Source organism: Amblyomma maculatum, chromosome 8, assembly GCF_055883805.1.
Source record: "Amblyomma maculatum isolate TAMU_Amacu chromosome 8, ASM5588380v1, whole genome shotgun sequence".
Taxonomy (NCBI): Eukaryota; Metazoa; Arthropoda; class Arachnida; order Ixodida; family Ixodidae; genus Amblyomma; species Amblyomma maculatum.
In genome coordinates, this window is record NC_139351.1 from 128,879,325 (window position 1) to 128,904,472 (window position 25,148).

The window sequence follows — 25,148 nt, forward strand, 5'->3', positions numbered from 1 at the left end:
TTATTTTGTTTTGCAATGCCAATAAATTTCACCGTGTGAGAGAACTTTTACACACTGACAGAATTTACAATAATCGGCGATTAATTTTCAGTAACGTTAAAGTGCAAGCTATGAATTACTCGCTTCGAAGACATCGTTGCATGGGCATGGGCACTGCGCATGGGCACTGTCATGTTCTGGGAAGCAATTTTACAGGCTGAAAATTTCTTTATCACTAATTATTTAGCAGTAACTAAATCTTATGCGAAGTAAAATATTAGGGTTGCTTCCAAAACAGATGTCGGATATAAAACTATTCCGAAAGAAATGGAGGTCATCTTATCATGCGACTATAAAGATGTATTTATTCCCGAACTAAACTGCTATTTAAGCCCGCATGAAGCTGTTTTACTCCCCTTGTCAGAAACGACGAGTTTTCTCGGAAGACAGCACTTGGACGAAAAGGGATTATAATGATTATAATCGGCTACCAGTACAGTACATAATCTAGGTGTATTATGTAATATTCAGTGTAACAATTAGGTGCAGGGAAGATGTTTCTCAAATATTCGAGCATTTCTCTGAGGCAAAATGTGCTCACTACCACTTTTACGGGTGCAGAGAAACCTTCAACAGCAAAAAAAAAAAAAAAAAAAAAAAAAAAAAAAGCATATTGGTTCGGGTTTAACGCATGAAAACGGCATCGGCTATAACGGATGATTGCGGAGGCTGATTTTGGTGTCGTTTTTTTTTTTTTTTTTTTTTTTTTCATTGAACATTGTGCAGTCAAATCTCACAGCAGAGGAGCGCTTTTCGAAACGGTCATGATTGAATCCCCCGTTCTCGAAATCAGCAGTCGAGGCCCTTACCATTGAGACACCGCGACAGAGGTTTAAAAGCAAAAAAAAATAAAAAAAAATGCTCACAAAACTCTATCGTGCATACAGAAGGCATAGCAGGCATATGTTCAAACTGCATTCTGCTATATGAAGCAGTCTGCGGTGGCATATGTTTTAGTAGCTGCGGTATTCCAAACAGAAACGGGAATATGCGATTTCTGAGCGTTTGCATTGGCTTTTATTGACGGCAGCAGCCTGTTTTGCTTTGACACGGTGCTAACGACAGTACCACTTCGTTTGAGACACTGCGTGTCAAAGGATCTCATGCGCCGAAGACCGCGATGGATGATGTTCTTATCCAAGCATGACATACTCGATACGGACAAGTATATTTTTTTTTAATGGAGCATGGGGTTATAGACTGTTCATATTTTTTTTGCACGAGGCATATAAGTAAGCAAAAGCGCACAGGAACCGCGAAACAAACAAACACTCCTGTACACGCCGCACGCGCGCGTATATCACTGCGGGCTGGCACGCGACGCGAAAACGCATCCACACTGACTAGGTTTCGCCGCTGAGCCGCAAGGTGACGACTTTGCTCGATCTCGAGGCCAATAGGGCGAAAGATTGTTTTCGCCTGACCAGAAAAGGCTTCGATTCAATCTCCCCTCGTAGATGGTTTCCAGATCACTGCAAGGCTCTATACGTGTCTTGTATATCCGTGCGGATTTCACCTGTTCCTTCTCTTTCCCTTTACTTCACTTCACTTTTTTTTTTTCTTAATTTATTTTCTCCGTCGAAGGAGGGAGTGTCCCGGAACGGTTCAACGCCTGTACTGCATGATAAGTAGGAGGTGATCTTTTGTTGACTCATCATCGTAAATTCATTAATTGCTACGTCAAGTTTACGAGTGGCTCTCATTGACGCTTGACACTTCGCTTTCTTCTAGTGATCCCGCCGATAACACACACAGATGTGCACGGACCAGTCGGCGCAGGGCGCGGACTTCCTATTCCGACTCCCGTCGTGTTTCGTCCGCATAGTTGCATGTCCACATTTTCTTGAGCTGTGTCTAAGCAAAAAAAAAATGAATGGATCACCGATTCCCTCGCTTGTCTGCTAATTGTTATTGTCTGTTGTACCAGATAATATGAAAGTAATTCAATGGAATCCCAAAATATAAAATAAAGAAGAGCATGGGAAGAGACGCCTTGTTGATATAACGGGGAATTTATAGGCACTTGTTTGGGGGTTGGAAGTAGCCCTGACATTATGCCTTTCTTAAACGCTTCTTCGCAGCAGTTAGGAAAAAACAAAAAACACGCCCCAAAGTGGTTTGGCCATGACCAACCCCTCGGTCACCTTGGGAAGGCCGTGGCGGTCGCTTTACCCATCCCCGCTTGAATTGGCCTTGATACTGTGCTATATGCTTTTACTTAGTTTTAGCCCAACTCTTCAACGTGCACGTGCGCAGCGTCTGGCGTGTAGATAATTTACAAGATGCAACGCGCGTAAAGTCTACTTCATCGAATGATTTATGGCCCAGAGTTGGAATACTTCAGAGTTTACTAGATAAAGGTGGACACATACCATGCTGAGACGTGTGTTGTTCAACACATGTGGTTTGAACAACTGACGTGAAACACTTGTCCGAAAGTCTGTTAAGATTATAATATTTCTTCTTGCGCCCTGTTGCGTAACGCCTTGCGCTACATGAATGTGTGTGTAGTGTCCGTTCTTTTAGAGGAGGGTTACGGCCACCTCTTTGGCGAGTATAGGTTTTCCTTCCATATACCCTGAACTAAACCGAAGCAGTAAACTAACCTAAAAAACTGAGGCGTTAATTACGTTAAGCGTATGTTCCGCTGATTGGATGACAATATAGCGGCTGCATACTTCATGCAGTTAGTGCCGGGAACATAAAGAACGCCGCCCCTTTAGCCGTACGGGGATGTGCTTCTGCTCTAGAAAGTGTACCGTGAAGTGCTGTTTATAAGCATCAGTCGATTTCGTGCCTGTTCCGCGTGTGCTTTTCGTGCGAGTGTGTGAGCTGGTCTCCTTTCTCTTTCAGCTCCTAGTCGTAGTTTTTCTGATGACCTCTTACGGCTGTTCTCTCGTCGGGCTGTGCCATCCAAAAACGGTAGGCCAAACTGCATTCGTGTATGCTGCATATTGTGCGTGTATCACTATAGTGTGCCCATTGGACGAGACAGCCTTTTGCGCACGCCTGCGTCGCGACGCTCGGCTTGTGGCTCGTGCTCACCTGTGTGCAACACTGCTTGGGCTAGCTCTGTCAGCACCCGTTCTCTGATATCGTGTCTGCGTGTGCTCCTTGCTTTGTGCGCCTGTCTTGCAGTGTTCGGCACCTTGGCCTGCGTATGCTTCAAGCATGGAATCAGGGCACGTCTGAGTATGCCTTCCTTTTTAGGCACCGTGCCGTACGCACGCATTGACAGAATTGCACATTTTAAGGCGAGAACCTCAATAGGCTGATGAGTGTCCGTCCGCGTGAAATGTCACACTTCGTGAGATTCCGCGGAATACCGCGAGATTGTGACGTTATTGGCCATCACGTATAATAACAGGAACTAACGTCATCATTACGTGGCATCCAGACTTGACGTCACGCCCGGTCATGGCCGATGCCAGCCAAAACCAAATCTGTGAAGCCAATAGCACAAACTTAGAAAAAGCGCAAAACTCTCAACTCTACCTCAGAATGATCACCGCTTCCTATGCCGCAGTTCTCTCTATAGTGGACAAAACCACGCCCCTTTCATTCGATTAAAACATGCCCACTAGCGTCGGAAATCCTGCCAGATTTCGCTTCCCTTAAGTCGTTTGAATATGCTCTCTCAAACTCTCTTAGTACAGCAGATGGCAGCGATCGACTTCGTGAGCGAATATTCCCCCATTCAGGAGAGTCGGCAGAGGAGCCGTAAAGGGTCAGGCCGCTCGCCCTCGCTCACAGAGGCGAATGCCGTGTGAAAAGATTTTATGGCGGTTTTTGTCTATACCGCACTTCGCCCTCTATGCTCCGGGCAGTGTGCGCAACCGGTTTTTATTACTGCTGTCGTAATGGGCTGTAAATTGTACGTATTTTCCTTCCTTCTGCATTCTCCCTTATTTTTTTAAGATGCTTTCCATTTTATTCCCTTTCTTCTTTCATGACGAAGCGTTCACATTCAGTGGGTAGTGCTCGCGGCCTTCAAGTGAACACATCGCATTTGAAGATTCCTCTTTTATTACTATTTGTTTGGTTGCTTGGAAGCGTTGCTCTCGTTGTTTTCCGCGGGCTTCTTCATTCGTACGTCATGTCCGGCCTCATACAGCCCGCTCTGGTGAAGTGGTCCTCGGCCGATAAGAACTGGTTCGTTATCTTTCGGCCGCCCGTTCCCACCCGGACAACACCGATATCGTATACTTTCTCCTTACTTTCAATCAGCCTCGTAGTGGAGTCTGCGTTGCCATAAGCTGCGTGCCTTTTTTTTTTTTGTTTTTTATGTTCGCTATTTTCTGGAGTGCATATGCTTAGAGCATCTGAAAAATGATCTACTTGGAGCTCTTGCTTGATTGATTCCGTGGCGCCACCTGGGACGCAGTTATATGCAGCTACGTCCGTTGAAGTAATAGTTACAATAGCGAAGGTACTAGCACTAAATAATGAAGCTCGGCGTCGTTATAAACGTTCTAAAACAGGGCTGTGGGATGTGCGGGTTCGACTTTGGACTCCGCGTGTGTCAGAAGCACGTGTGGAAGTGCGCGTCCGCTACGAAAGGTGGCCATTCTTGTAAATATTGCGCCAGCTAATTGCATTCCCATTTAATTTCTCCATTCTAGTTAATAAACAAACAAAAAAAGAGGCATGCTATATCGCGCATTTGGTGCTTTCTTTATTTCGCAGAATTCCTAAGATCAGCAGTGTTACTGGGGTAACAAATTTGAAATACGGCATCGCGATAATAGACGGTTTTTTTTTTCTTCTCATACGTTTTACTTATTGAAAAAAAAAAGCGTATTTCAGCTTTTAGATGTCAAGGAGCAGTATGAAGGTTGTCTGTCTTTCCCGTTTTTAAACACATATTCATATTGCGCATAATATTTCGGCCCCCAACATGGCCTCACTAATTCGCACGTGCTTAATATGCCTAGCTTTCTTGGGCAGCACCGTCTAGCGCTGTCATAGGCCAGTAACGATCGAATATCAGGTTAATTGGCGGAAGTATCTTAATTTGTAATTTACAGAAAAACGTAGATGACCACAGAAACTTCATTTGAAGAATGCATTAGCGTTGGCGCGACGTTGGTGGCTCCTAGTCGACGCTTTTCTACATCTACATACTCACTCCGTTAATATCCGACCATTACTGTCCGTTAATATCTTCAGCCTCCGATGCTACCACTCGACGATGTGGCTCAGCACTTCGTCTCATGACTCGTGAATTGCACGGCTCGACACTTTCATGTCACAATGACTTATGACATCGCTGATGATACAACATTTCTTTATACCGGACTTACAATTGTCATCCGGCAATTGAGTGATGACGTCAACAACTTTATTCGGAGGAAGCTTGAGGTAGCCGGGGCAACCTCACGCAAACACTAGGTGGGCTCTTCATTACAGGAGCCCATTGCATCTTTCAGTTCTTTTTTCAAATATTTTCAATCAGTTAATCAATTACACTCTACAAAGTTTCTTAATTAGCATCGTCAAGCATTGGTTTCTCATTCTGAGTATTTTGACACCTTTGAGTACCGCTGTTTCCATTTAAATTTTTTTTCTTTAATTCACCAAATAATCGCTTAATACAGTGATTTCATTAACTCGTCGTCGCCTATCCAGTCAACCATCAATTACTACAACCAGACACGACCATGGCACGATTTTTGCTTACACATCCCCCGATTATCTCTGACACGCGATGCCGATTACTGTGCTTTTGACCGAACGAGTGGATGCATCGAATCGAGTCATACAGATCAAAAGAAGGTTCGAGAGCGCATAAAGAGACACGGATGAAGCGAGAGCATGATGCGCTGTACTACGTGCAAAACTATAGGGCAGTTATAAGCAGTGCTATATACGGGACGATATTCCACGCTTAGCTAACAAACTTGCGTCGCCACTTAATCTTTGTTATCGAGGCAACACGAACGGCGTTATTTCGATGGAGGCGAGTGTGTGTGTGTGTGTGTGTGTGTGTGTGTGTGTGTGTGTGTGTGTGTGTGTGTGTGTGTGTGTGTGTGTGTGTGTGTGTGTGTGTGTGTGTTTGTGTGTGTTTGTGTGTGTTTGTGTGTGTGAGTGAGTGTGTGAGTGAGTGAAAAACTTCATTTAGCTCTAGATTGGCTTGTCTTCTGCTGTTTTCAGATGGCTTCGTCCATCTTCTAAGACAAAGGTCGGTTGCCCTTAGTTCAGGGCTCCGCTGGATGCTGCTGCCAGTTGTGCTCGCCGAATCAGACCTTCTTGGTCGACTCGGCGATCGCTGGAGAGCACTCCCTCCCATTGCTCTGCACTCGGGTTTCTTAAAACGGGTACCACGCTTATCCTCTGGCATGCCCACGTTATGTGGTACAGCGTGGGTGGTTCTTGGCACCAAGGGCATTTGTCAGTGTACTGTGTGGAATACATTTTGTTGAGTACGTGTAGGTTCGGGTACGAGCCCGTTTGTATCTGCCTCCACGCGACTGAGTCCTCTCCGCTAAGGGAGTTGTGTGGTGGTGGGTACCGCTTTCTGCAGCCCTTGTAATGGTTTAGTATCGCCGAATAATCTTGGGGTACAGGTTCGTTCCCCTCGGGGTCGCCTACGTTGGATGCTCGGTAATAAGCGTACCATCGAGCTATCCTGTCCGCCTCTTGGTTCCCTGTTACTCCCACGTGCGCCGGCGTCCATACTATCGTATGCTTGATTGGTTTCTCGTTTGGTTGTCGTTGTGTTGTGGCCGCCAGAGCGGAGTATGCGGAGCGCTCTGTGCCCGATTCTGCTGTTTGTGAGTCTGTAAGATTGTTAGAGACCGTTTAGATCGATAGCCCTCCGCTGCCGCTAGAGCGACGGCCGCTTCCTCAGCCTCGACTATCGTACAGTCTTGTAGTGATGCGCTGGTGATCTCGCGTAGCGTCGAGTCAATCACCGTTGTTACCACATTGCTGTTGTGCTGCCCCGCTGTTCTGGTGTATGTGGCTGCGTCCACGTATGCCGTCGTTTCTCGGGGTGCTAATGGAGGCGAAAAGCAAGGCGCCCGTGTGCTGTGCGATGTCAGTGCTCGTTAAAGAACCCCAGGTGGTCGAAATTCCCGGAGTCCTCCACTACGGCGTCTCTCATATCCTGAGTCGCTTTGGGACGTTAAACCCCACAAACCAAACCAAACCACAAACGGCGTTCTAGTTGGCAACCCGCACGCAAGGGAGTACAGCACGTGAAGGACCTGGCAAGAAAGGCAGAAATAAACGCGATGCGCATGTGCTGTAAGGGTGATGCGACTGTGCTATAGTGCGTTTATAAAATGAGCACTATAAATATGCGGTCAGTACATAGTTATCCCCATGGAAAGAACCCCTACTCTCTTGATAAGGGCGGCTGATGCTGACGCGCCGGATCACGAGAAAAGGCGTATCTAGGTTACACAAATCGTGAACGTTGGTCGCTTTCAAGCGAGGCGAAAAGCCTGCTGTGGCAACTATAGTGCCGAATCCCCGCAATGAGAGCGTGTATACGGTACGGCAGGACGCGTGTTCGACAGTTCATGCGAGCCACCTCGTTTCTTTTTTTTTTTTTTTTGTCCCGGAGGATCCCTCTCCATTAGCTCTGGATGAAGACCGCCGGTACATAAGCGCGCGTGTCTGGGACAGTACCCAGCTGTGGCCTGAAACCGGTCTTCAGAGTTTCTCGGCCGGGGCGCCCCATGCTGCTGCTGCTGCTGCTGCCGCCGAAACAATGGCTGACCGAAGAGCCGTTTGGAAGGAAATAACACAAACGTCACCGCCAGAGTGAAGGAGCTGTCGAGCATGCTGCGAGCTCCATAGCCACGCTTTGGTGGTGGTGATAGGCAGAAAACGAAGAAAGGAAATAAATCATTTAAAAGCCGAAACAAAAACAGTTGACTCCTGGAGGTATGTGCGACAGAGGAGGAGGAGGATAAGAGAGTGGACGGGGAAAATTGCTCCCACGTGCCCCTACTGAAAAAAGATTTCTGATGCAATAACATCACAAAAGTGTTGTACAATGTCATACAACGAATGGTATATTATGATACTGTACAACTTTGTATGATATTCGCATGACGCTCTATGATAAATCCTGTATGAGGGTGTTGCATCATAAAACTTTTTCACGGGGAGAAATTCAGTGTATTTAAACGAACCAGAAAGTTGCGATGATGCGCCCGTTATTTGAGCTGTCGGCTTGGGCACTGAAAGTCTCGTAGCGCAGAAGTAAGAAGTGCAGGTGAGCATGCATCAGTGCGGCGAAACAAACCCTTATCGGTGTCCTCTGCGCACAATACATGTGTCATTATTTCGTACAAAGTGCCGCTGCTGTAGGGAGTCGATCCTGAAACATTTCCTCTACAAGCAGCTGCAGTACATACGTCTCTGACCTGCTCATCTCCCGCCGGTAGTACTTGACTAGTGGCCGGAAATAGCGCCGTAACAGCAACCTCCTACACGGACCTCCGCCCTACTTTTTGTGGTTCGTAGACACTTGGAGTAACCGTTCCCCGCTTTCTAATTTGCTAGGATCTTAACAGGAGTATCAAAGACAGATAACTGGAACGACAAACGAAGACTGGGATTGTTTCAAAATCGGCGCGTGTAGCCGCGTTACATGCGGCGTAGAAACTTCTGCACAGCGGGAAAGTTCTGGCGGAGAAGTATATATAATGTATAATCAAATTCCTCCTGCGCATGCGCACTGACCCCACATTTGCAAATGCCTGTGCGCAGGAGGCATCTGGTAAGCCGGTATACGTCAACGCTCTTGCGTCTCGAAATCTGGAAATTTTGATCCACTAACCGGTACAATCCTAAACCAATATATAGAACTGGGAAATAAAAATTAAGACTGACGCTGTTTCGAGGGAACGTAAACTTTCTCGCTTCTCCACTAAGGTACCAGCTGCGAGTCCAGCTAAGCGGCTACCGTGCCACGGTGACGCCCTGTACCACCGCTGATGCCGAGAGCTTCCGAGACCGGAATAGACTAAACAGTCTGTCCTGCCCCGTCGTGCCTCGGTTTAGTGGGCTACGCCGCCACCGTGTCTCACTGAGCCATATGGAAAGGAAGAAACAGTGCGGTGCCCATCCTCCTCGTCCACCACCTCGGGGCCTCCTTTGTTCTTGCGAGAGTATATATACTGTGCTCTGTTCTAGCGAGTGGGGTCCTCTCCTTCCGAGTGTTGTCGTGTGCGGCCCGTGTCACGCGCTGCTTTGTTCTTGGCCGAGTGATCCCTGTGCAGCGGCGACGCCGCTTTGGTCCGTGGGTCGCAGCATTGTGCGGCCGTCCTTGGCTTTCTTGCTCATCTCCCCTTGCGAACTGACGAAGCACTGCGACCGTATAGCGCGCCTCGCACGCCTCTTCACAGCGGTATAGTGCTGAGAAGCGCACTTTTTTTTTTTACTTCTTTTGTTCATAAACGCACTGTGAAAGCTCTGAGGACGTTAACGAAATAGAACAAGAACTACGAGGAAAAAAAAAAAAAGCGTCGCAGTAAGGGCCTCATTTCACGGTGTGGGCACCTCGACAGTGTCTTGAGGGGATGAAGGAGAAAGTGAGGTACTGAGAAAGAGCCGTTTTCGCGGAGGCCTCCTTGTTAATTTCTGCTACCTACGGTTCCTTGAGATGCACTGACACCGCACGCGGGTCTTTTGCACCTCGCCTTCGCCACAGCTGGGATTCGAGCTCGCGACTTCGGGCTGTAATCACTGAGCCAGCTCGGCGGGTGCATATACCGCCAAAATGTAAAGTATTCAAAGTTGTGAAGCAGGGGAAAAACTATTACCTTCGACATTTACATGTTCGTGGGAGCGGACATAAAAGCAAAAGCAAGGAAGATAATGATTTAAAAAGCCAGATGAGACTGAAAAGTTGGTGAGCTACCTGTGACAATTCAAATAAAGTTTAGCTTCGAATTTCGCGGCTGTGTACATGTGGTTCTCCGCATATTGGTGCTTTGCACTGCTGTCAGATGGGGAACAAATAATAAACCTGTCGTCACAGGCTGTAAGCGCGTAAAATAAGTGAGCACAAGCAGTCAACTTCTTTTTAAAATTTTACATTAGGGTTATTCCCACTTCGACAAAAGGAAAATAACACAGAGTCCAAGAAAACCACAGACGTGACTGACACTTCTAATATGACTGACTACCAATTGATGATCGCTTTATTCGTTTAGAGAACACTCGTATACAGGTATACGCAGAGGACGCCAGAATACGTTAGAGGCTCGCAGAACGAAAATTGCTGGATTAAAACTGATGACGCGGGCGTAGTAAAAAGCGGCATGTAAAAAATATATAGGTCACAATCTAATTAAAGCCAAATCAAAGTTTTCGGCAGGCAAAGGTCCATTCGCTCACTACATATGTGCAGCAGCGCCGAGGTCGCGCCTGTGTTATGTTTAAGCCGATGCTCTTATATAAAAAAGGCCAATAAATTGGGAAAAAGAAATGAACGCTGCATGAAATATATACACTGTTTTTTTTTCCTTCCCTGCTTTGACAGCTGAGGGCTAACATGGCTAAGCATTGAGTGAAGCAGTTTTGCAACTTAAATGATACTCGGTAACTTGGCTTCGGTTTACGGGTGCATATCAGCGCAGATAGAGTAAGCGGGGAAAGCCAATGAGCCCCGCAGTACGGATAACAACAAAACGAAAGTCATAATAGCGAGCGCTCTGAAACGCGCATAGCTCCGATCTTGAAAACTTCCGAGAGCTCATTCACTATAGTTTGATTGAACGACCTTCTTTTCGAGTTCCAGCCTGCCAAGTTTCGAGTAAGGGCGTCGGCATATGCTATCAGAAGCCAGGCGAGGTTGTACAGGACTTTCCTTATGTTTGCTTCGTCAGGAGTCTGCCCCGCGGACCATGTTTACGAAAACATCGATGGCGGCTTCCACCGCTTATCGCGCGATATGACTAGAGCCATGTCGCGAGTACGAGCGCGCATCGTTGTAGCAACAGCAGGTGTGTATGTCGGCCGCAGGTAAAGTCACACAGGTGCTATAGTTGCCTCGACGAAAGACCTTAGCGAAACTTGAGTGGCGAAAGCACTCGAATCGGAAGCGGCCGCAGTGAGCGCTTCGGTGCTTCAGAAAGAGTGACATTACCTGAAGGTGGCTAGCACTGTGGACGTCCTGTACCCTTACAGGCCAGGGTCGAGCGCAGTGCGCGGCAAATTAATTGTTCGTCCGAAAGAGGAACGCTATAGGTGCATCAGTGTGATTGGCTCGGTGAAACGTGTCAAGCGTGCAGAGATACTAAAAGCAAAAGAAAAGGCAAAGCGGGAAATGAAAAAACAAGCCAAAAATGCACTATACGCAGCTGGACATCGTAAAACGATAGTTGTGCTGTTTGCCTAGATGAGTGTTCCTTGTTCTCATCTATTTCAGCGCGGTGACGCTGGGCTTTTTAAGCGTCTGTCGAAGATTCAAGTTGGCCGTCAGTATGGCAACAAAGGGGTTGCGCACTTCCGCGTCTCTTTCCGCGCCTGACTCAACAAGAGCGGCTAGCTCGTTAATATGGCGCACTCGTCCTTCTGTTCTGATGTGATGTGATGTGAACGGGACGGACCCTCACGTTGCACTGCTTTTTCCGTTACACTGCTAGCTCGCATCCAGCAATGTAAAACAGCATATGAAATATCGCCACAGGGTACATTGTCATTGGCAAATTTTGATATGAAAATAGCCTTCCGAAACGCTTTTAACTCTACTGACTTAAGCTGAGGCGGTTGAGGCCTCGTCTTTTATAAAGCGCAGTAACTATGAATTAACCAGTGTAGCAGCTGTAGCGTCTCAAATATAACTTGTGACGTCGACACCAGGAATCTCTCCTGTGATCACAATTTTTAAAGTGGCGATATATTCTGCTATCTGAGATCCGTGACCAGAAACATTTAGGGGAGTCATAATTACGTTAAATTTTGAGAATGCGACATAGCTTTAACTTCTGAAGTCCACTCGACCTGCTTCTCTTCCTCCACCACTCCACCTTCAGCGGCATACTTCTGTATTGCTCTCTCCGCTAACAAGCAGCTGACTCACGCGGCGTTGGCTACATGGACGCGCTATATGGAGTTGTCTAAACACGAATAGGCCATTATGGGAGTAAAAAAAGGGGGATTCTCTAGTGGCAATGATATTCTGTCCTAAGGATAGATCCACTGAATGTACGTAATGCTATGCTGTTGGCACATTCTCTCTTCAAATCATGTTCATTTCATGCAGTTAGCATTGACAGGTATTTAACGGCTGCATCGAGTGTTTCGAGGTTAGCAATTAGATGACTATAAAGCGTGGTGTTCGCGATGGCATTTGGCGCGTTTCTTGTGAACCAGCTGCTTGCTCTTTCGCACAGCCTGGTTGCTTCTCTCCACTGACCGCGTGCACAACTCTTGTCTGGTCAGTAGCTTTTGTCATTCGTTCTTTATAAAATCTCTGTTAAAATATTGGTAGCTGCTAGTGTTTAGAATGTTTTCGAGTGAAAATGAGCTCCTGTTGCGGACCATATAGCATAGGCATTCAGTATTCCTAGCGACGAAAATATGCCCCACAACTTGGAGAGTGTGCCGTGGCCCTACATGGGAATGCTCTAGAGGAGATGCTACCCTCATTTTACTCCCTTAAGGGTTTGTTTGTGTTTGTAGGCACATCTGCACACAGCCAACACCAGCGGCCATGTCACAAGATTTCATACGGCGTCACACACCCAGTCGTCCAATAAGCGCTCAGCCATCCCGAGGTGGTTTCGTGACGCCGCAGCGTGATGACGGCGGCGATTTATGCTGCAGCAGGTGGGCTCTTTTGCATAAAAACTTCGTCGACGGGCTCTTTCAATCCGCAGCCGTGCTCAGTCTCTTCTACTGAGCTTGTGTATATACAGTGCCAATAACCGCCATCCTTCGTCCGTGAAGTGACCGAAAGCGGCGTGGAGGGCGGGGCGTACGGCCTTGCTGGACTTCGTTATCGGTTGAGCGCATGGCGGAGTCCTCCCTCTGAAAAACCGGTCGCCAATTTTCTACCGGGTGCACGGCGACACGGGGATGTGGCCAATCGCTACTTTGCGGGGAATCTCATCTGAATGTAAACGAGGCACGAGCATCGTTGACAGTAGGAGGAAGCATGAAAGGTGTTTGACAGCAGCTGCCGCCCATTGCAAGAAGCTGTACGCGTAGACAATTTTGCTGCAATGACCTTCTAAGCGAAAGTATATATGCTTAGTGCACAGGACGTGAAGTCGAAGTTATTCCGAAACTGCGTCGCGGGGCCGCTGCTATGTCAACTGTCTCTGAAATCAAGAGACGCGATGTGACTTGTGATAAGTGTCTAGGGACGATTCTTACTTTTTTCTTTTTTTTTGAAATCGCGTTTGAGTCTACTAACGTCTCTTTTTAACTTTGAGATATTGATTGAACTGCTCACTTTTATTGTGTGGTAGCTTCAATGCTACTGACCATTCTCCCTGGAACGATTTTTTGTTGACTGCCGTTCTGAACTTGCAGTGTTTGTTAACGATCTCTCCAATAAAAATTTGGATACCAATTTATTTATTTATTTATTTATTTATTTATTTATTTATTTATTTATTTATTTATTTATTTATTTATTTATTTATTTATTTATTTATTTATTTATTTATACAGAGTACCTACATCGCCCCCACTGGGCCATTATTGTAAGGAGGAAAACAACATAAATAAAAACAGACGTAGTACAGAATAAGTTGATGCGATGCGATGGCGATGTAGAACGATGCGATGTACAACGTAATCCAAAAAAAAGCGAGAAAACTCATGAACTATGGCAAACAAAAGACGAGAAATGAAAAGAACCATTGTAGGCTGACAATTAGACCACCTCCTCTGTCTCTTTTGGTGTGGTCACTGGATATGGATGCTTTGACGAAGCATTAGTGCACTTCTGCGGTTAAACAGGCATAGAAAATATATTCATTGTGACAAGTTGCGTGAGCGGACGGTCGACTTCGCTCTTCGACAATGGGGTGACAAGTACCTCCACGAAAGCACAGATCCCCCTCGGTGCTTGGGAAGACTGCTGTTCTGCTTGGCGGCACGCTCTTCGCACCGGCACGCCCCCGTCGCGACAGCTGTTCCACAAAGGCAGCGAGCCGAGCACGCGCATCATTACGGCACGGCCTCCACTGTTCGTCTTCCGTCGCCGGCCTGGCGCATTGTTCCCAGTCTCGGAGGCGTCCCGTCCCCCCTTCGTGCACAGCCACTGCCACGCAGATAGCTCATCCACAGTCACGGCGAAAAGGCCAGTTAGCGATGCGTGCTCCCCCGAGACGAGGTTGTGTGGCTACGGAATGAAAAACAAGAGTAGTGGGTGGACTCTGGCCAGAATATATGGTGGCCTTGGCTAGACTCTGTCTCGGCCGTGGGTGGCCAGGTCGTGCTAAGCGAGGGAAGGAAACGAGTCTGGTGTCGCTTAGGCCTGAGAAGCCCAAACAGGACGCTTCAAGATAAACTTATCCCTTTAGCTGCCTTCTTTTTATATCCTGTCTGTATATAACGTTCTCGTTTTCATGAGTAAAGTGTAAATGTCACCAGATGGTCTAAAAATAAGTAACGCAAACTAGGAGTAACACGCAGAAGTTGCAAAAAATAAAATAAAAAATAAACAGGCAGTGTGGGTTGCGCTGAGTTCGCGCCATCTGTGCCGCCTCGGAACGAAAGCTTCAATGTCATGGTGGCTGACATGTTGCGGAATTCATTCAGCGTGGCGAAATTAATATATATATTTTTTTAATATTGAAGGCATCATTTTGACTTCGATTTCTATTGCCAAACTTGTGAATTCTGATTTTTTTTTTTTTTTTGCATTTGAGGAAAAAAAAAAGCTTGTAAGGGGGCTGAGAGGGTAAATTGACGTTTTGAATGTTTTGGCTATGCCTGATTAGCTGCCTAATACATTACGCGGCCGTCGAACATCCGCAGGAAATTCATAATCACGCATTGTTTTCTTTCTTTCTTTCTTTCTTTCTTTCTTTCTTTCTTTCTTTCTTTCTTTCTTTCTTTCTTTCTTTCTTTCTTTCTTTCTTTCTTTCTTTCTTTCTTTCTTTCTTTCTATTACAGAAAGCCGGAGCGAAAACTAAAGGCTACAGAGCCTGACAAAGGCTTCCACTTTCGCTTCCCAAGTCCATCCGGAGCGGTTATGTAGAAATTTCAGTAGAAGGCAGGACATATTTGGCTATGTACAGCCTTTGTCAAAAGTTTATAGCCCACGGCGTTTGCTTCTCAGTCCTGTGGTGGGGCTCCTGCACCATCCTTGGAAGTCCTAGCCGTTGGAGAGTACAGGGCCAACAATCTGCTTATAACCTTCAGGACATTTACAACACTGGGAAATCATTACCAGTCAGTAGTCACGCAGTATACAGAGGAAGCAAACTCCCCGGCTTTAAACTTTTGACGAGAGGTGTGCGTGCTTGCCTCTAGGTTATATGTTGAAAGTGACTGTTCTATGAATGAAAATTCAGACATGTTTCAGATAGCTGTAAAAAAATTCCGGTTGCAGCTTGTTTGGCAACAGCAGCAGAAGTAATTTGGAGAAGCAGTGGCTTGAAAATCTGCAGCAATACCAGTGCCTTTTTAGGAAGGGTTGAAGATGTATTGCTATCTGCCCTTACGTGACGTTAAGTTAAGCACACTATACAACGTTATGTAAATGGGTTATGTAATACTTATGTTTCGCCTCTACCATCTGCGCAGGCATGCGAGCATGATCCAAAGGTCTCGGTGGAAGTCTTCTACGAGACGTACTGTCCGGACAGCAGAAACTTCGTCCTTGAAGAGCTCAACTCAACGTACGCCGAGCTGTCCAACATCATTCAGCTTCAGCTTGTCCCTTATGGCAAAGCGTCCGTAAGTTCAGCTTTGGACCTATGATTTTGTTTATACCTACTGTATCGCTTCATCCTGACCACCTCTTAAGTCGCCAAATGTTCTGTCTTGTTCCTTCCGTATACATGCAGTTGGTAAGGATTTTGTTTTTAATGAAATTTCAGTTTTCTTTTCTCGTGTAAGTACGCCCGCTTTCACTGTTACACTTCCGCCTTTATCTTGCTTTGCGTACCCATAGAGGAGAGAGCTGCCGAACAAGTGGTTCAGCTTCGACTGCCAGCACGGGGACAAGGAGTGCTACGGAAACCTGCTGCAGGTAAATGAGTTTTAATGCGCAATCATTATGAATGCCACGAAGGAGAATAGTCCCTCGGCGTGTCCGAAGGCTCGATAGGTAAAGTAGGCGATTGAACTGATCGAGTAACAGTAATAGATGGTTAGTAGTAATAAATTATGACTAAGCATGATTCGGCAAAATTAAGATCACCGTGAGCATGAGTCGGCGAAATTAAAGGACTAGAATGACTCGGCAAATTACTCAGCACAATGAAAATACAGTCTGTAGACGGCACCACATTTGCACGGTAATGAGGACAACACCGGAGGGACATAATTGCCAAAGGTGTATTTTATGTGCTCCTCATTGCCACATAGGCGGAGCCGTAAGGGTGTGTGCTTTCACATTTTCTTCGCATCAGTGTAGTTCATCGACCCTGAATATTTCTTCATTGATGCAGTCTTGGCGGCTTCAGCTGAACTTAGAATATCAAGGTAAATGTGTGTTCGCGGGTAATGATATGGTATGGGATGACAAAAAATATACTAGGGGACACTTAAGCACTGCCTTATACATAAGTGTATGACGTGATAGCAGCCTGCATTGGTCTCTATTTCCTCACTCATTAGCATGCAGTTTTAAGAGGCCACTCTACGTGAAAGACCGCACGACATTCATATAGACCCTCCGCTCGTTCCCGAGACGTACAAACGGGCCTTGCGTGACCTATACGGTATCATGTTTGGCTCGGAAACGAAAGGTCGTGGGCTCGAATCGCGCCGGAAACCTAGTGTAAATTTTAGGTAAAATTAATTGGGTTAAATTAGTTGAGACGCGAGGCCACCTTTAATTCGCATTATATCCTAAGCTTTAAGCAATTTGATTTAACGCGCTACGTCACGGTTAACGTGATTCTTGCGTGAGGTCATGTAGCTGTGACTTCACCACACTCGACCACTGAGGATTTTAAGCGAAGCAGCCCGTTAGGCCGAAAAGCCATCGGCGTTGCCTTTCACAGAAGAAAAGGAGACAAGAGAGTACGACGCAGAGCTCGTGTCTCTTCTTTCTCTTCTTCTGAGAAATCCTCTTTGTCTCGTGACTCTCTCGTGGCTCGCGACTCCTTCGCTCAATTGCACCGGCACAAAGGCTGACGCAGCTAGATCACCGAACGGGCTCATAAAAGCTGCGACCTAAAAAAAAAAAATCAATAGGAATGGGATTATTTGAGATACCGGTTAATTCGATAATTTCGGGCGGTGACGAATTTTACATTATAAATTTCGCGGCATAATTTGAGTAGCCAGACCAAGCCGTAGCCCGGTTAATCAGTCAGCTTTGGTTGTGACTTCTGGGACTTCCGACGTGGGGCGAGCACGTGCTCTGTGACGTCGCTGATCTCCCTGTAACGCTCAGTCCGCAGAGGGGCAGGCGTACCTAACGGAACCATTTCCGGTTTCCACGCTCACACACCTCACCTCTCGGATTCGCCTAGTTCGGTGTGAAAATGCTCGAATTCATGCGCTTGAATGTTTTTTTTTTTCGTTTACTAAAGCGTTCATCGACATGCGTGGCTGCGTTACAGAAACTACCGCAATAGACACCTCAGTTCCACGGCTAAAGTGCGCATAAAATTGTACCCCCCTGACCGAAAACGCAGCTTTTCGGTCGGCTGGCGGTGATAACGTCTTGACCGTGTGAGCTCCCACTACAGGGAGCACAGTGCATCGTTGCGCGTCGACCGCAGCTCTATTTTGAGCGATGCTGATGATTACGAAGTGCTGAGTGGTTTGAAAAGAATTTCGAACTCATTTTTGTTTTTTGTTTTTATTGTAGTATTGACCGAAAACCATCTTTATTTGAGTATCTGCTGTACTCCGACAGTTAATATATTAAGACTGTTAATGCGAAATATTTTCGCTGTTATGATGTCAGCAATGAATAAATGTTCACTCCTACCTGCCTTAAAATATTAAAACATTACTCATTGTAGTGCATTCCTTTTTTTCCCAAGATTTTTCAACGGTACATAGCGGTCCGATTATTTTTAATACTTTCCAGCCTTGAAAGCTGGAAAATATTAAAAATAATCGCTTATAGATTTGAACACATATTTTTGGTTGAAAGTTTTAGTACTTTACGTGACCGCATTGAGTGCTGATGCCGCGTTTTTTTGTTTGTTTGTTTGCTCTTTCAGACATGCGTCATCAAGTACTATCCAGACCCCAGTGCACACTTGCCGCTTGTTGTCTGCATGTTTGCATCCAACAATCCTAATCGGGCATACGACTCGGTAAGTGCCTTTATTAATGCGAAATTCTTCTTTGGCTCGTGAATGGCATCGACAGGATCGGAGCGTGTCCACAGGAGCTGACACTTAAAAAAAGAAAACGCGTCACCGCCAGGAATCAAATCACGATCCTAACAGATCAGCTTCCTCGGCCTAGGCACGAGAGCGTCCCAGCCGATCACGTACGCCTCGTGTAAAACTGCAACGCACTCTCGCGCTGGGCACTAAACATCTTTGTCTTCAAGTTCCGTCTGCAAAACACCCGCCCTGTGCTGTGAACATCGCCTTCGTGAAGTTCCATGTGGCCGAGGTTCATAGCGTAATGTCGGGCGAATCCAACAGGTGGCGTGACAGAACTCGTGCTCTCGCATTGCTGCACCTAAGCAGACTTAAGTGCACCCATGGAATTTTAGTTAATATTTGTCTGCTGTAGCATGTTCACCATTTACTTCATCTTTACGAAGCGCATCTGCCTGTTACATAGTGGCACAAAACACTTGCATTTAAATTGAAATGGGGATCACTGCGAGGTATACGTGGATCAGGGCGAAGCATACGTGGAACACGGCAAAGCGTACGTGGATCACGGCAAAGCGTACGTGGATCACGGCAAAGCGTACGTGGATCACGGCAAAGCGTACGTGGATCACGGCAAAGCTTAGGTGGAACACAGCTGAGGTATCATAATTGGGCAAGATGAACGCATTACCTGTTTGGCAATAATACTACTGTTTGTTCATATTCAGACAGGAAAAAAAGCACAGTTACAGGTGAACAAAATTGCTTTAAGCAGTTTTTTTTTTGCTTTAGCTGCTATAAATAGTTGTGCTCTTTTGTCCCCAATTTGTCATTTTGCTGTAGGGACATTCTGTTATGTGTAATTATTAAATGAATATTTGTGATGGAAAGCAATGAGCTGAATGCCAAGTTTGACACGAACGCTGTTCCTTTACCTTTTAATAAAGTAAATTCTTGCTTTTTGTCAACAATAGTGTGGTTTTTCTGCAAGTCATTTGGTGAGATCTTGAGAAAAAAATAAGCAGTCCTTCTGATTTTCTTTTACACTTTCACTACATGCAGTGTGCCAGAAAGCAAGGGTTTGACATTGAAACTCTCCAAAAGTGCGTTTCCGGCAAAGAGGGCAACGATCTTCAGCTGAGGTTCGCTGAGTGGACCGAAAGTGTGAACGGCAAAGGGCGGCTAGAATTTGTCCCCTGGATTCGTATGAACGGGGTAAGTACGAAGTTGGAATTGGCGAGTGCCGGTCATACGTGGCAACACATGTTTTGACGTCATTGTTAGTCGATTAGTCTTTTATAGACAAGCAGTGAAGCCCGGGTGTATCGAACTCGGACAGCATTTCGAATCATTGATAGTATCTAGTACACATATTATCAGCTTGAAAATCCCTTGCAAAAGTATAGAAAAGTCGTGTAGTACATCGAACACAAATTTCGACGGTTGTTCGGTATATCTAACGCTGCGCCACGCCCCTGCTAGTGGCGCTTCTCGTGTTAGCGCTCCTGCCATCGCTTTTCGCTCCCGGTGACGGTGACGGATCAACTGTTTTGACTCGGGTCCGTATTCACAGTTTGCGTCGTTTTCTGAAGCATCTTTCTCACCTTCACCTACACTTATCTGACTGGTGGAAGCGCCATAACCGGATGTTAGTTCGGTTGCCACCACTTCCGATTCCGGTGTTTCCGCCAATCAGAGGAGGACGAGAACTACACTTCTGAAAACGAAGCAAACACGGAATATGCGCGCTGGACACTTGCTGGCAGCCTTAACAGTGCCGAACCGCGTGACTATGTGTGAACGTGGGCGTACCTGACAGTGGCCTTTGGTCTCTTGTACGTGTTTTCCACGCTACGTCACTGTCACGCGGTGAAGCCAGCCTAACATAACATCTAGCGGCGGTCCCCGCCTGCATGTCGTGCGTGCGAAGGCGTTGTAGAAGACAACTGTGTCTAAATTTTAATGAGACTACGTTATTTATAGTGTTGCTATACGAGCAGCATTCGACTGATTATAAGTAGTGGTTTTTCCCAGAGCACCGCCCGCTGTGGGTCCGTTGCGAAAATAGATTTTCGGAGCCCTCCAGAACGGCGTCTCTCACAGTCCGGGTCGCTTTGGAACGTTAAAACCCACAAACAAAACCAAACCTAAGATACCTCCTTTTTAGTACGCATTGCGATGGCATCAGGGCTGATAAAAAATTTCTCATATTTAATCTGTTGTTATTTGTTTCATACGGTCACTTGCAAACTTCCGCTGGTGCTCTTGAATCGCAAAATCTTGAATCGCACACAAATTACCTTAGTGAATTCCCATGAATTTACTGTTTTTTTTTGTTTATTCAAACCGGATGGTTATGTATAGTCATCTTGTACACCTGATATGATACATGTAAAACGTCAGCGATGCTACCAGGGTTCAGAAAAAGGAAATGTTGTGGGTGGTACATTTCTTGCTTACATGCAAATATATATATAATGTATATATAAAGATAGACTTCGGATCACGGGCACTTGCAGCTTGTTACCTTTGTGACAGAAGCAGTAACTCGCGTAGAATGCATGACAAGCATTTTCGTTGTTAATCGGTCTGCTGCTCCAGTTCAGTTAATGCATTATGCACACATTTGCTTTACAGCATCCAGAAGTAAGTTTTTTGTTAACACAAACCTCCTTCCATCTGCTTCATATTCTGACCTCACAACTTAGTTCGCATTGCTATTAGTGATATCACTTAAAAAAAAGAAAAGAACTCCATAAGTGATGTCCATTTTAAGCATGCTCAAGAAACAAAAGCAATAAACTGACTGACAGCTCGAAAAAACTTCTGAATATATCTCCAGTACAAGAGAATTTTGGGACTTGACTAAGGTCTCGTTTTCATGATGAAATATCTGGTTGTTTTTCGTGATACAGAAGGACAAGATGTACGATGCGTTCAACAATTTCAAGAAGACTCTGTGCGCAGAGTACAAGAGCATGGTCGACACACTCTGCACGGGAGTAAGTTACCCACCTTGCAACTTACTTTTGGATGAGTGGGCTAGCATTTTGCAGCGCACGCAGTTTGTTTGTTCTGCATGCATATAGAATCTCAGTAACGGGGTAACTTCCATAACGAAAATGATTTGATTTTATGAATTTCTCTTGGCTTTGATGAAGTGCATAGAACGTACCGAATGTTTCGGTATGCAGTCTGCACCTTAGGGCTTAGTGGTGAACGAAAAAGAAATTATTTTGCTACGCTGTCCACACCCGCGGTACATATATAGTCTGCATAGAATACATTCTCCCTATGTGGCACATAAATGGCGCTGAGCATTTCTTGCTACACAAGAGTCGTGGGGATTCAGATAATTCAAAGTTTTACATCTTTGTTGCCCGGGTATATTTTCAGTGTATATTTAAGCTGCTAAATACAAATTTTTTGTTTTGCTCCAACGCTTTGGGGGCGTGATAGAGCATCGGATAGGTCGGATATGCCGATTTGCGGCGTCGCTTGAGCTTGACGGGAGGGAAAGAGGGTGTCAGATCTGACTGGCATTCCAAGCGATCGCAGGCGGCCCGTCGTTTCGTTTTATGGTAGCTGCAGTAGCGGCTATTAACAGCGCATCGGCGGGCCAACCCCACCTGCGCACAGTCTTGTGTTATTGGCACATGTGTTATATTCTTAATCGTTAGAAGGCGTTTCTGATATGGGCGTCATCTTTGGGGCTTAAACGCGCGTTCTCCTCTCTTCCGTCCACCTAGTTCGTGTGCTCTGAAAATTCGCGCTCATTACGAGCTGCTTGTTATTTGTGTTGTGAAACGATTGGAGCCATCCATACATGGACGCCGCCACTTGCGAGGAGGTTGCAGTGCTACCGTGTCGACACCTGTGAAAAAGGCCGTGCACGGAAGGCATTACTATTTTGAAGATGTTTTGATATTCACGGCTGTTGACGTAAAGTACATCATTACGGAATTGCTGAAAACCGCCAATCTTGCGCATTATCCCTCTAATGCAGATGATCATTGCCTTTTATTCATTAATTAAAATTGCCTTTTAACGCCAGCTCCATCATATGTTACTGGACTTGACATCGCCGCTTAGTTGTGCAGTTGGGCATAATGCTCATCGCAATTAAATCCACAGTGTAAGGCAGGTTGGCTGACAACGACAGGGTCAAAAATATGGAAGCAGCGACTACAGCAGTAGTTTAGGTGGCCGAACGCGTTAAATATAGGCAGCAGTCCGCATTTACATGGCGCGCTACTTGTATGACAAATTGTAGGCATGCGCGAATAGTTCAGCTCTAAGCAAATACGAATCGAATAATCATTCTATTCGAATAGTTTCGAAGCGGATAGTTTGCGACAGGACATGTGGCGGTAAAAAAAATTGAGTTCGGTTGTCAGCATTGTTTGCGGAAAGATGTTTTCAGAATTTATTAGGAAATCGAAATAAAAATTAAACAGTGTAAAAATAAGCATTTCGTTAACTTTTATTATATATAGGTAATGTTCAGAGCCCCAAACCGTCGTGAAATAAGCATCATAGTCTCAAGCCCTTACTGTAAGATCCTTTATGGGCTATTGATTTGGAATATGGAAAATGAGCTGGCATATTTTTGGAGAGGATTTGCAATCAAAACTTTTTTCACCAAGTCACTCATGCCACAAATTTGAGTGCACGAGTGTCGCTGATATTTTCACGGCAATTTTCATCCGATCAGATTTCCGTCGTATCCTGTCACGTGATCGCTCTTTCATAGCGCTGCCAGAGAGGAGGCTCTGGACAAGTGTGCTACGCGACATTCGAAGCATCGACTCGAAAGGTGTCAACGAAGGCACCGCACACGCGCTGTGGCACGTGGCCATGACGCGGCGTGCATAACGCCCTCGAATGCCAATCGGAGGACGCTGTACCCGCTGTTTCTTGAAATGCTCCTTGCGTAGACCAATCGTAAGCTTACCAAGCAGCACGTTTTTCTTTTTAATACGGAAGCCTTTCTAGGCTCATGATGAGCCAAGGTGCATCATGGTGGTAGTTGTGCATTCTTATCATCGCATTTTTCGGGTCTTCCGTAGTTCCCGATATGGCGTGCTGGCTTCCGCATCTGGGCTTTGCACCATCACTAGCGCCCGTGGACGACGTGTGAAACCGCGCAGCCGTCGGCAGCAGAACTTTAAGGCGAAAGCCTTGGCTTAACAGCACATGCGCAATGACGTCACAAGATTGCACAGTGGAGACCACTCGTGACGTCAACAGGCGATTCACGCGGAGGGCCTTCGTGTCGGTGGACGCGGCTAGCGGGAAGTCGGGGGTCGTCAACGGTCGCGGCTCACCCACCGCCGCCGCGCCTGTTAGAAGCCGAAATGTAGACACGGCTGAAGAAGTTGCTATAGCACTCGCTTGCGTTGGAACGGAAGCCAGCATAATTATTAATGACAGCAAAACGGCTGTCTGGAACTTTGGAAAAGGGAGGGTCTGGAAAGAGGCAGCCAAAATTCTAGAGAAAGGAAAACTTGAAAGAAGGATTAGAATTATTTGGACCCCCGCGCACGGATCCGTCCCCGGCAACGAGGCGGCGCACGAGCTAGCCCTAACTCTCTACTTCCGGGCGGCTTGCGATAAGATGGACGAGAGGCTGCGAACGTATAAGGAAATCTTGGAACACTACAGACTGAGCAGAAGGTCCCTGCCACCACCAGACCAAACTCTAAATAACAAGGAGGCCGTTGCTTGGCGGCGCCTGCAAACTGGAAATTTTCCAAGTTCCATCTGGCTTTTCCACACGCAAGTGGAGGAAAAGGCGGACGGTAAATGCAAAACCTGCGGAGAAAGGGCTACTCTGGATCATATAATCTGGCAATGCCTTGATTCCCCCGGCGCCAAGGAAAACAAATATAGAAGCCTGGGAACTGCTACTGTGGAGCGAGACCCCCGCCAGTACCAGCAGCAAGCTATCCGCCTGGCGGCTGAAGCCGCGAAGAAACACTCGCTTCGCCTGTCTTTAGTCGCGGAGGCCTCCGTCCCATAGGACTGCGTGCCGGGGGTGGGGAGTAGGGGGCCTCCTACATCGGTGGAAAAATAAAGCTCTTAACAACAGCAACAACGCGGGGGTCCCGGGCCCCGACCCCTAGGTGCCGGGGATAGGAACTAGGAAGCCTCCTTATCTGGTGGAAGAGTAGTTATCATCATCGGCTTCCGATCCAGGCGTCCGTGCGGCACCTCTATTTGGCGCTTCCTCCAACGTCGCATCACACAGCACACAGACGCAGTGCAGCGGGCGTCTGCAACATTTCAAATTGGTTTGCAGCAAAACAAAAATTTGGAGGACGCTTAAGCTTCGCCTTCAAGAGTGCTGCACCTCGGGAGAGAGCGAGAAAACTTATTAAACGCAAGGGTATTGGGGCATCCTCGCACCGGTACCCGTGCGGCCCGAAGGGTAGAAGCGGGTAAGCGAAGATAGTGATCTAAAGAAAGGAAAGACGCTTGATTCTACAACCCGTGAGGGTGCACGGCGAAACGTCAGGGGCGAGTGGCGCGCCACGTGTCGGGGCAGCGCCGCACATTGCGAGGAGGGGTTCTTCTGTGTTTGCCGCAAGATGGCTCTGCATGTGCGCAGAGCGCAGAAGAAATGTAGCGGAAACGTACTTCGCTACTCGTGTAACTGCGACTTCTGTA

General features: G+C 46.5%; 1 protein-coding gene across 2 annotated transcripts in view; it reads left to right on the forward strand.

Moving 5' to 3' along the window:
* LOC146182546 (gamma-interferon-inducible lysosomal thiol reductase-like) overlaps positions 1-25,148 on the forward strand; it is a 94,973-nt gene that overhangs the window by 66,820 nt on the left and 3,005 nt on the right. The window contains exons 2-7 of one of the 2 annotated variants that reach the window (XM_084577675.1): positions 2,893-2,961; positions 15,766-15,918; positions 16,136-16,213; positions 18,369-18,464; positions 19,542-19,694; positions 21,395-21,481. In XM_084577675.1, coding sequence (XP_084433801.1) covers positions 2,893-2,961; positions 15,766-15,918; positions 16,136-16,213; positions 18,369-18,464; positions 19,542-19,694; positions 21,395-21,481 — 636 coding nt within the window. The remainder of the gene's footprint in view (positions 1-2,892; positions 2,962-15,765; positions 15,919-16,135; positions 16,214-18,368; positions 18,465-19,541; positions 19,695-21,394; positions 21,482-25,148) is intronic. The other variant, XM_084577676.1, reaches the window with a different exon arrangement.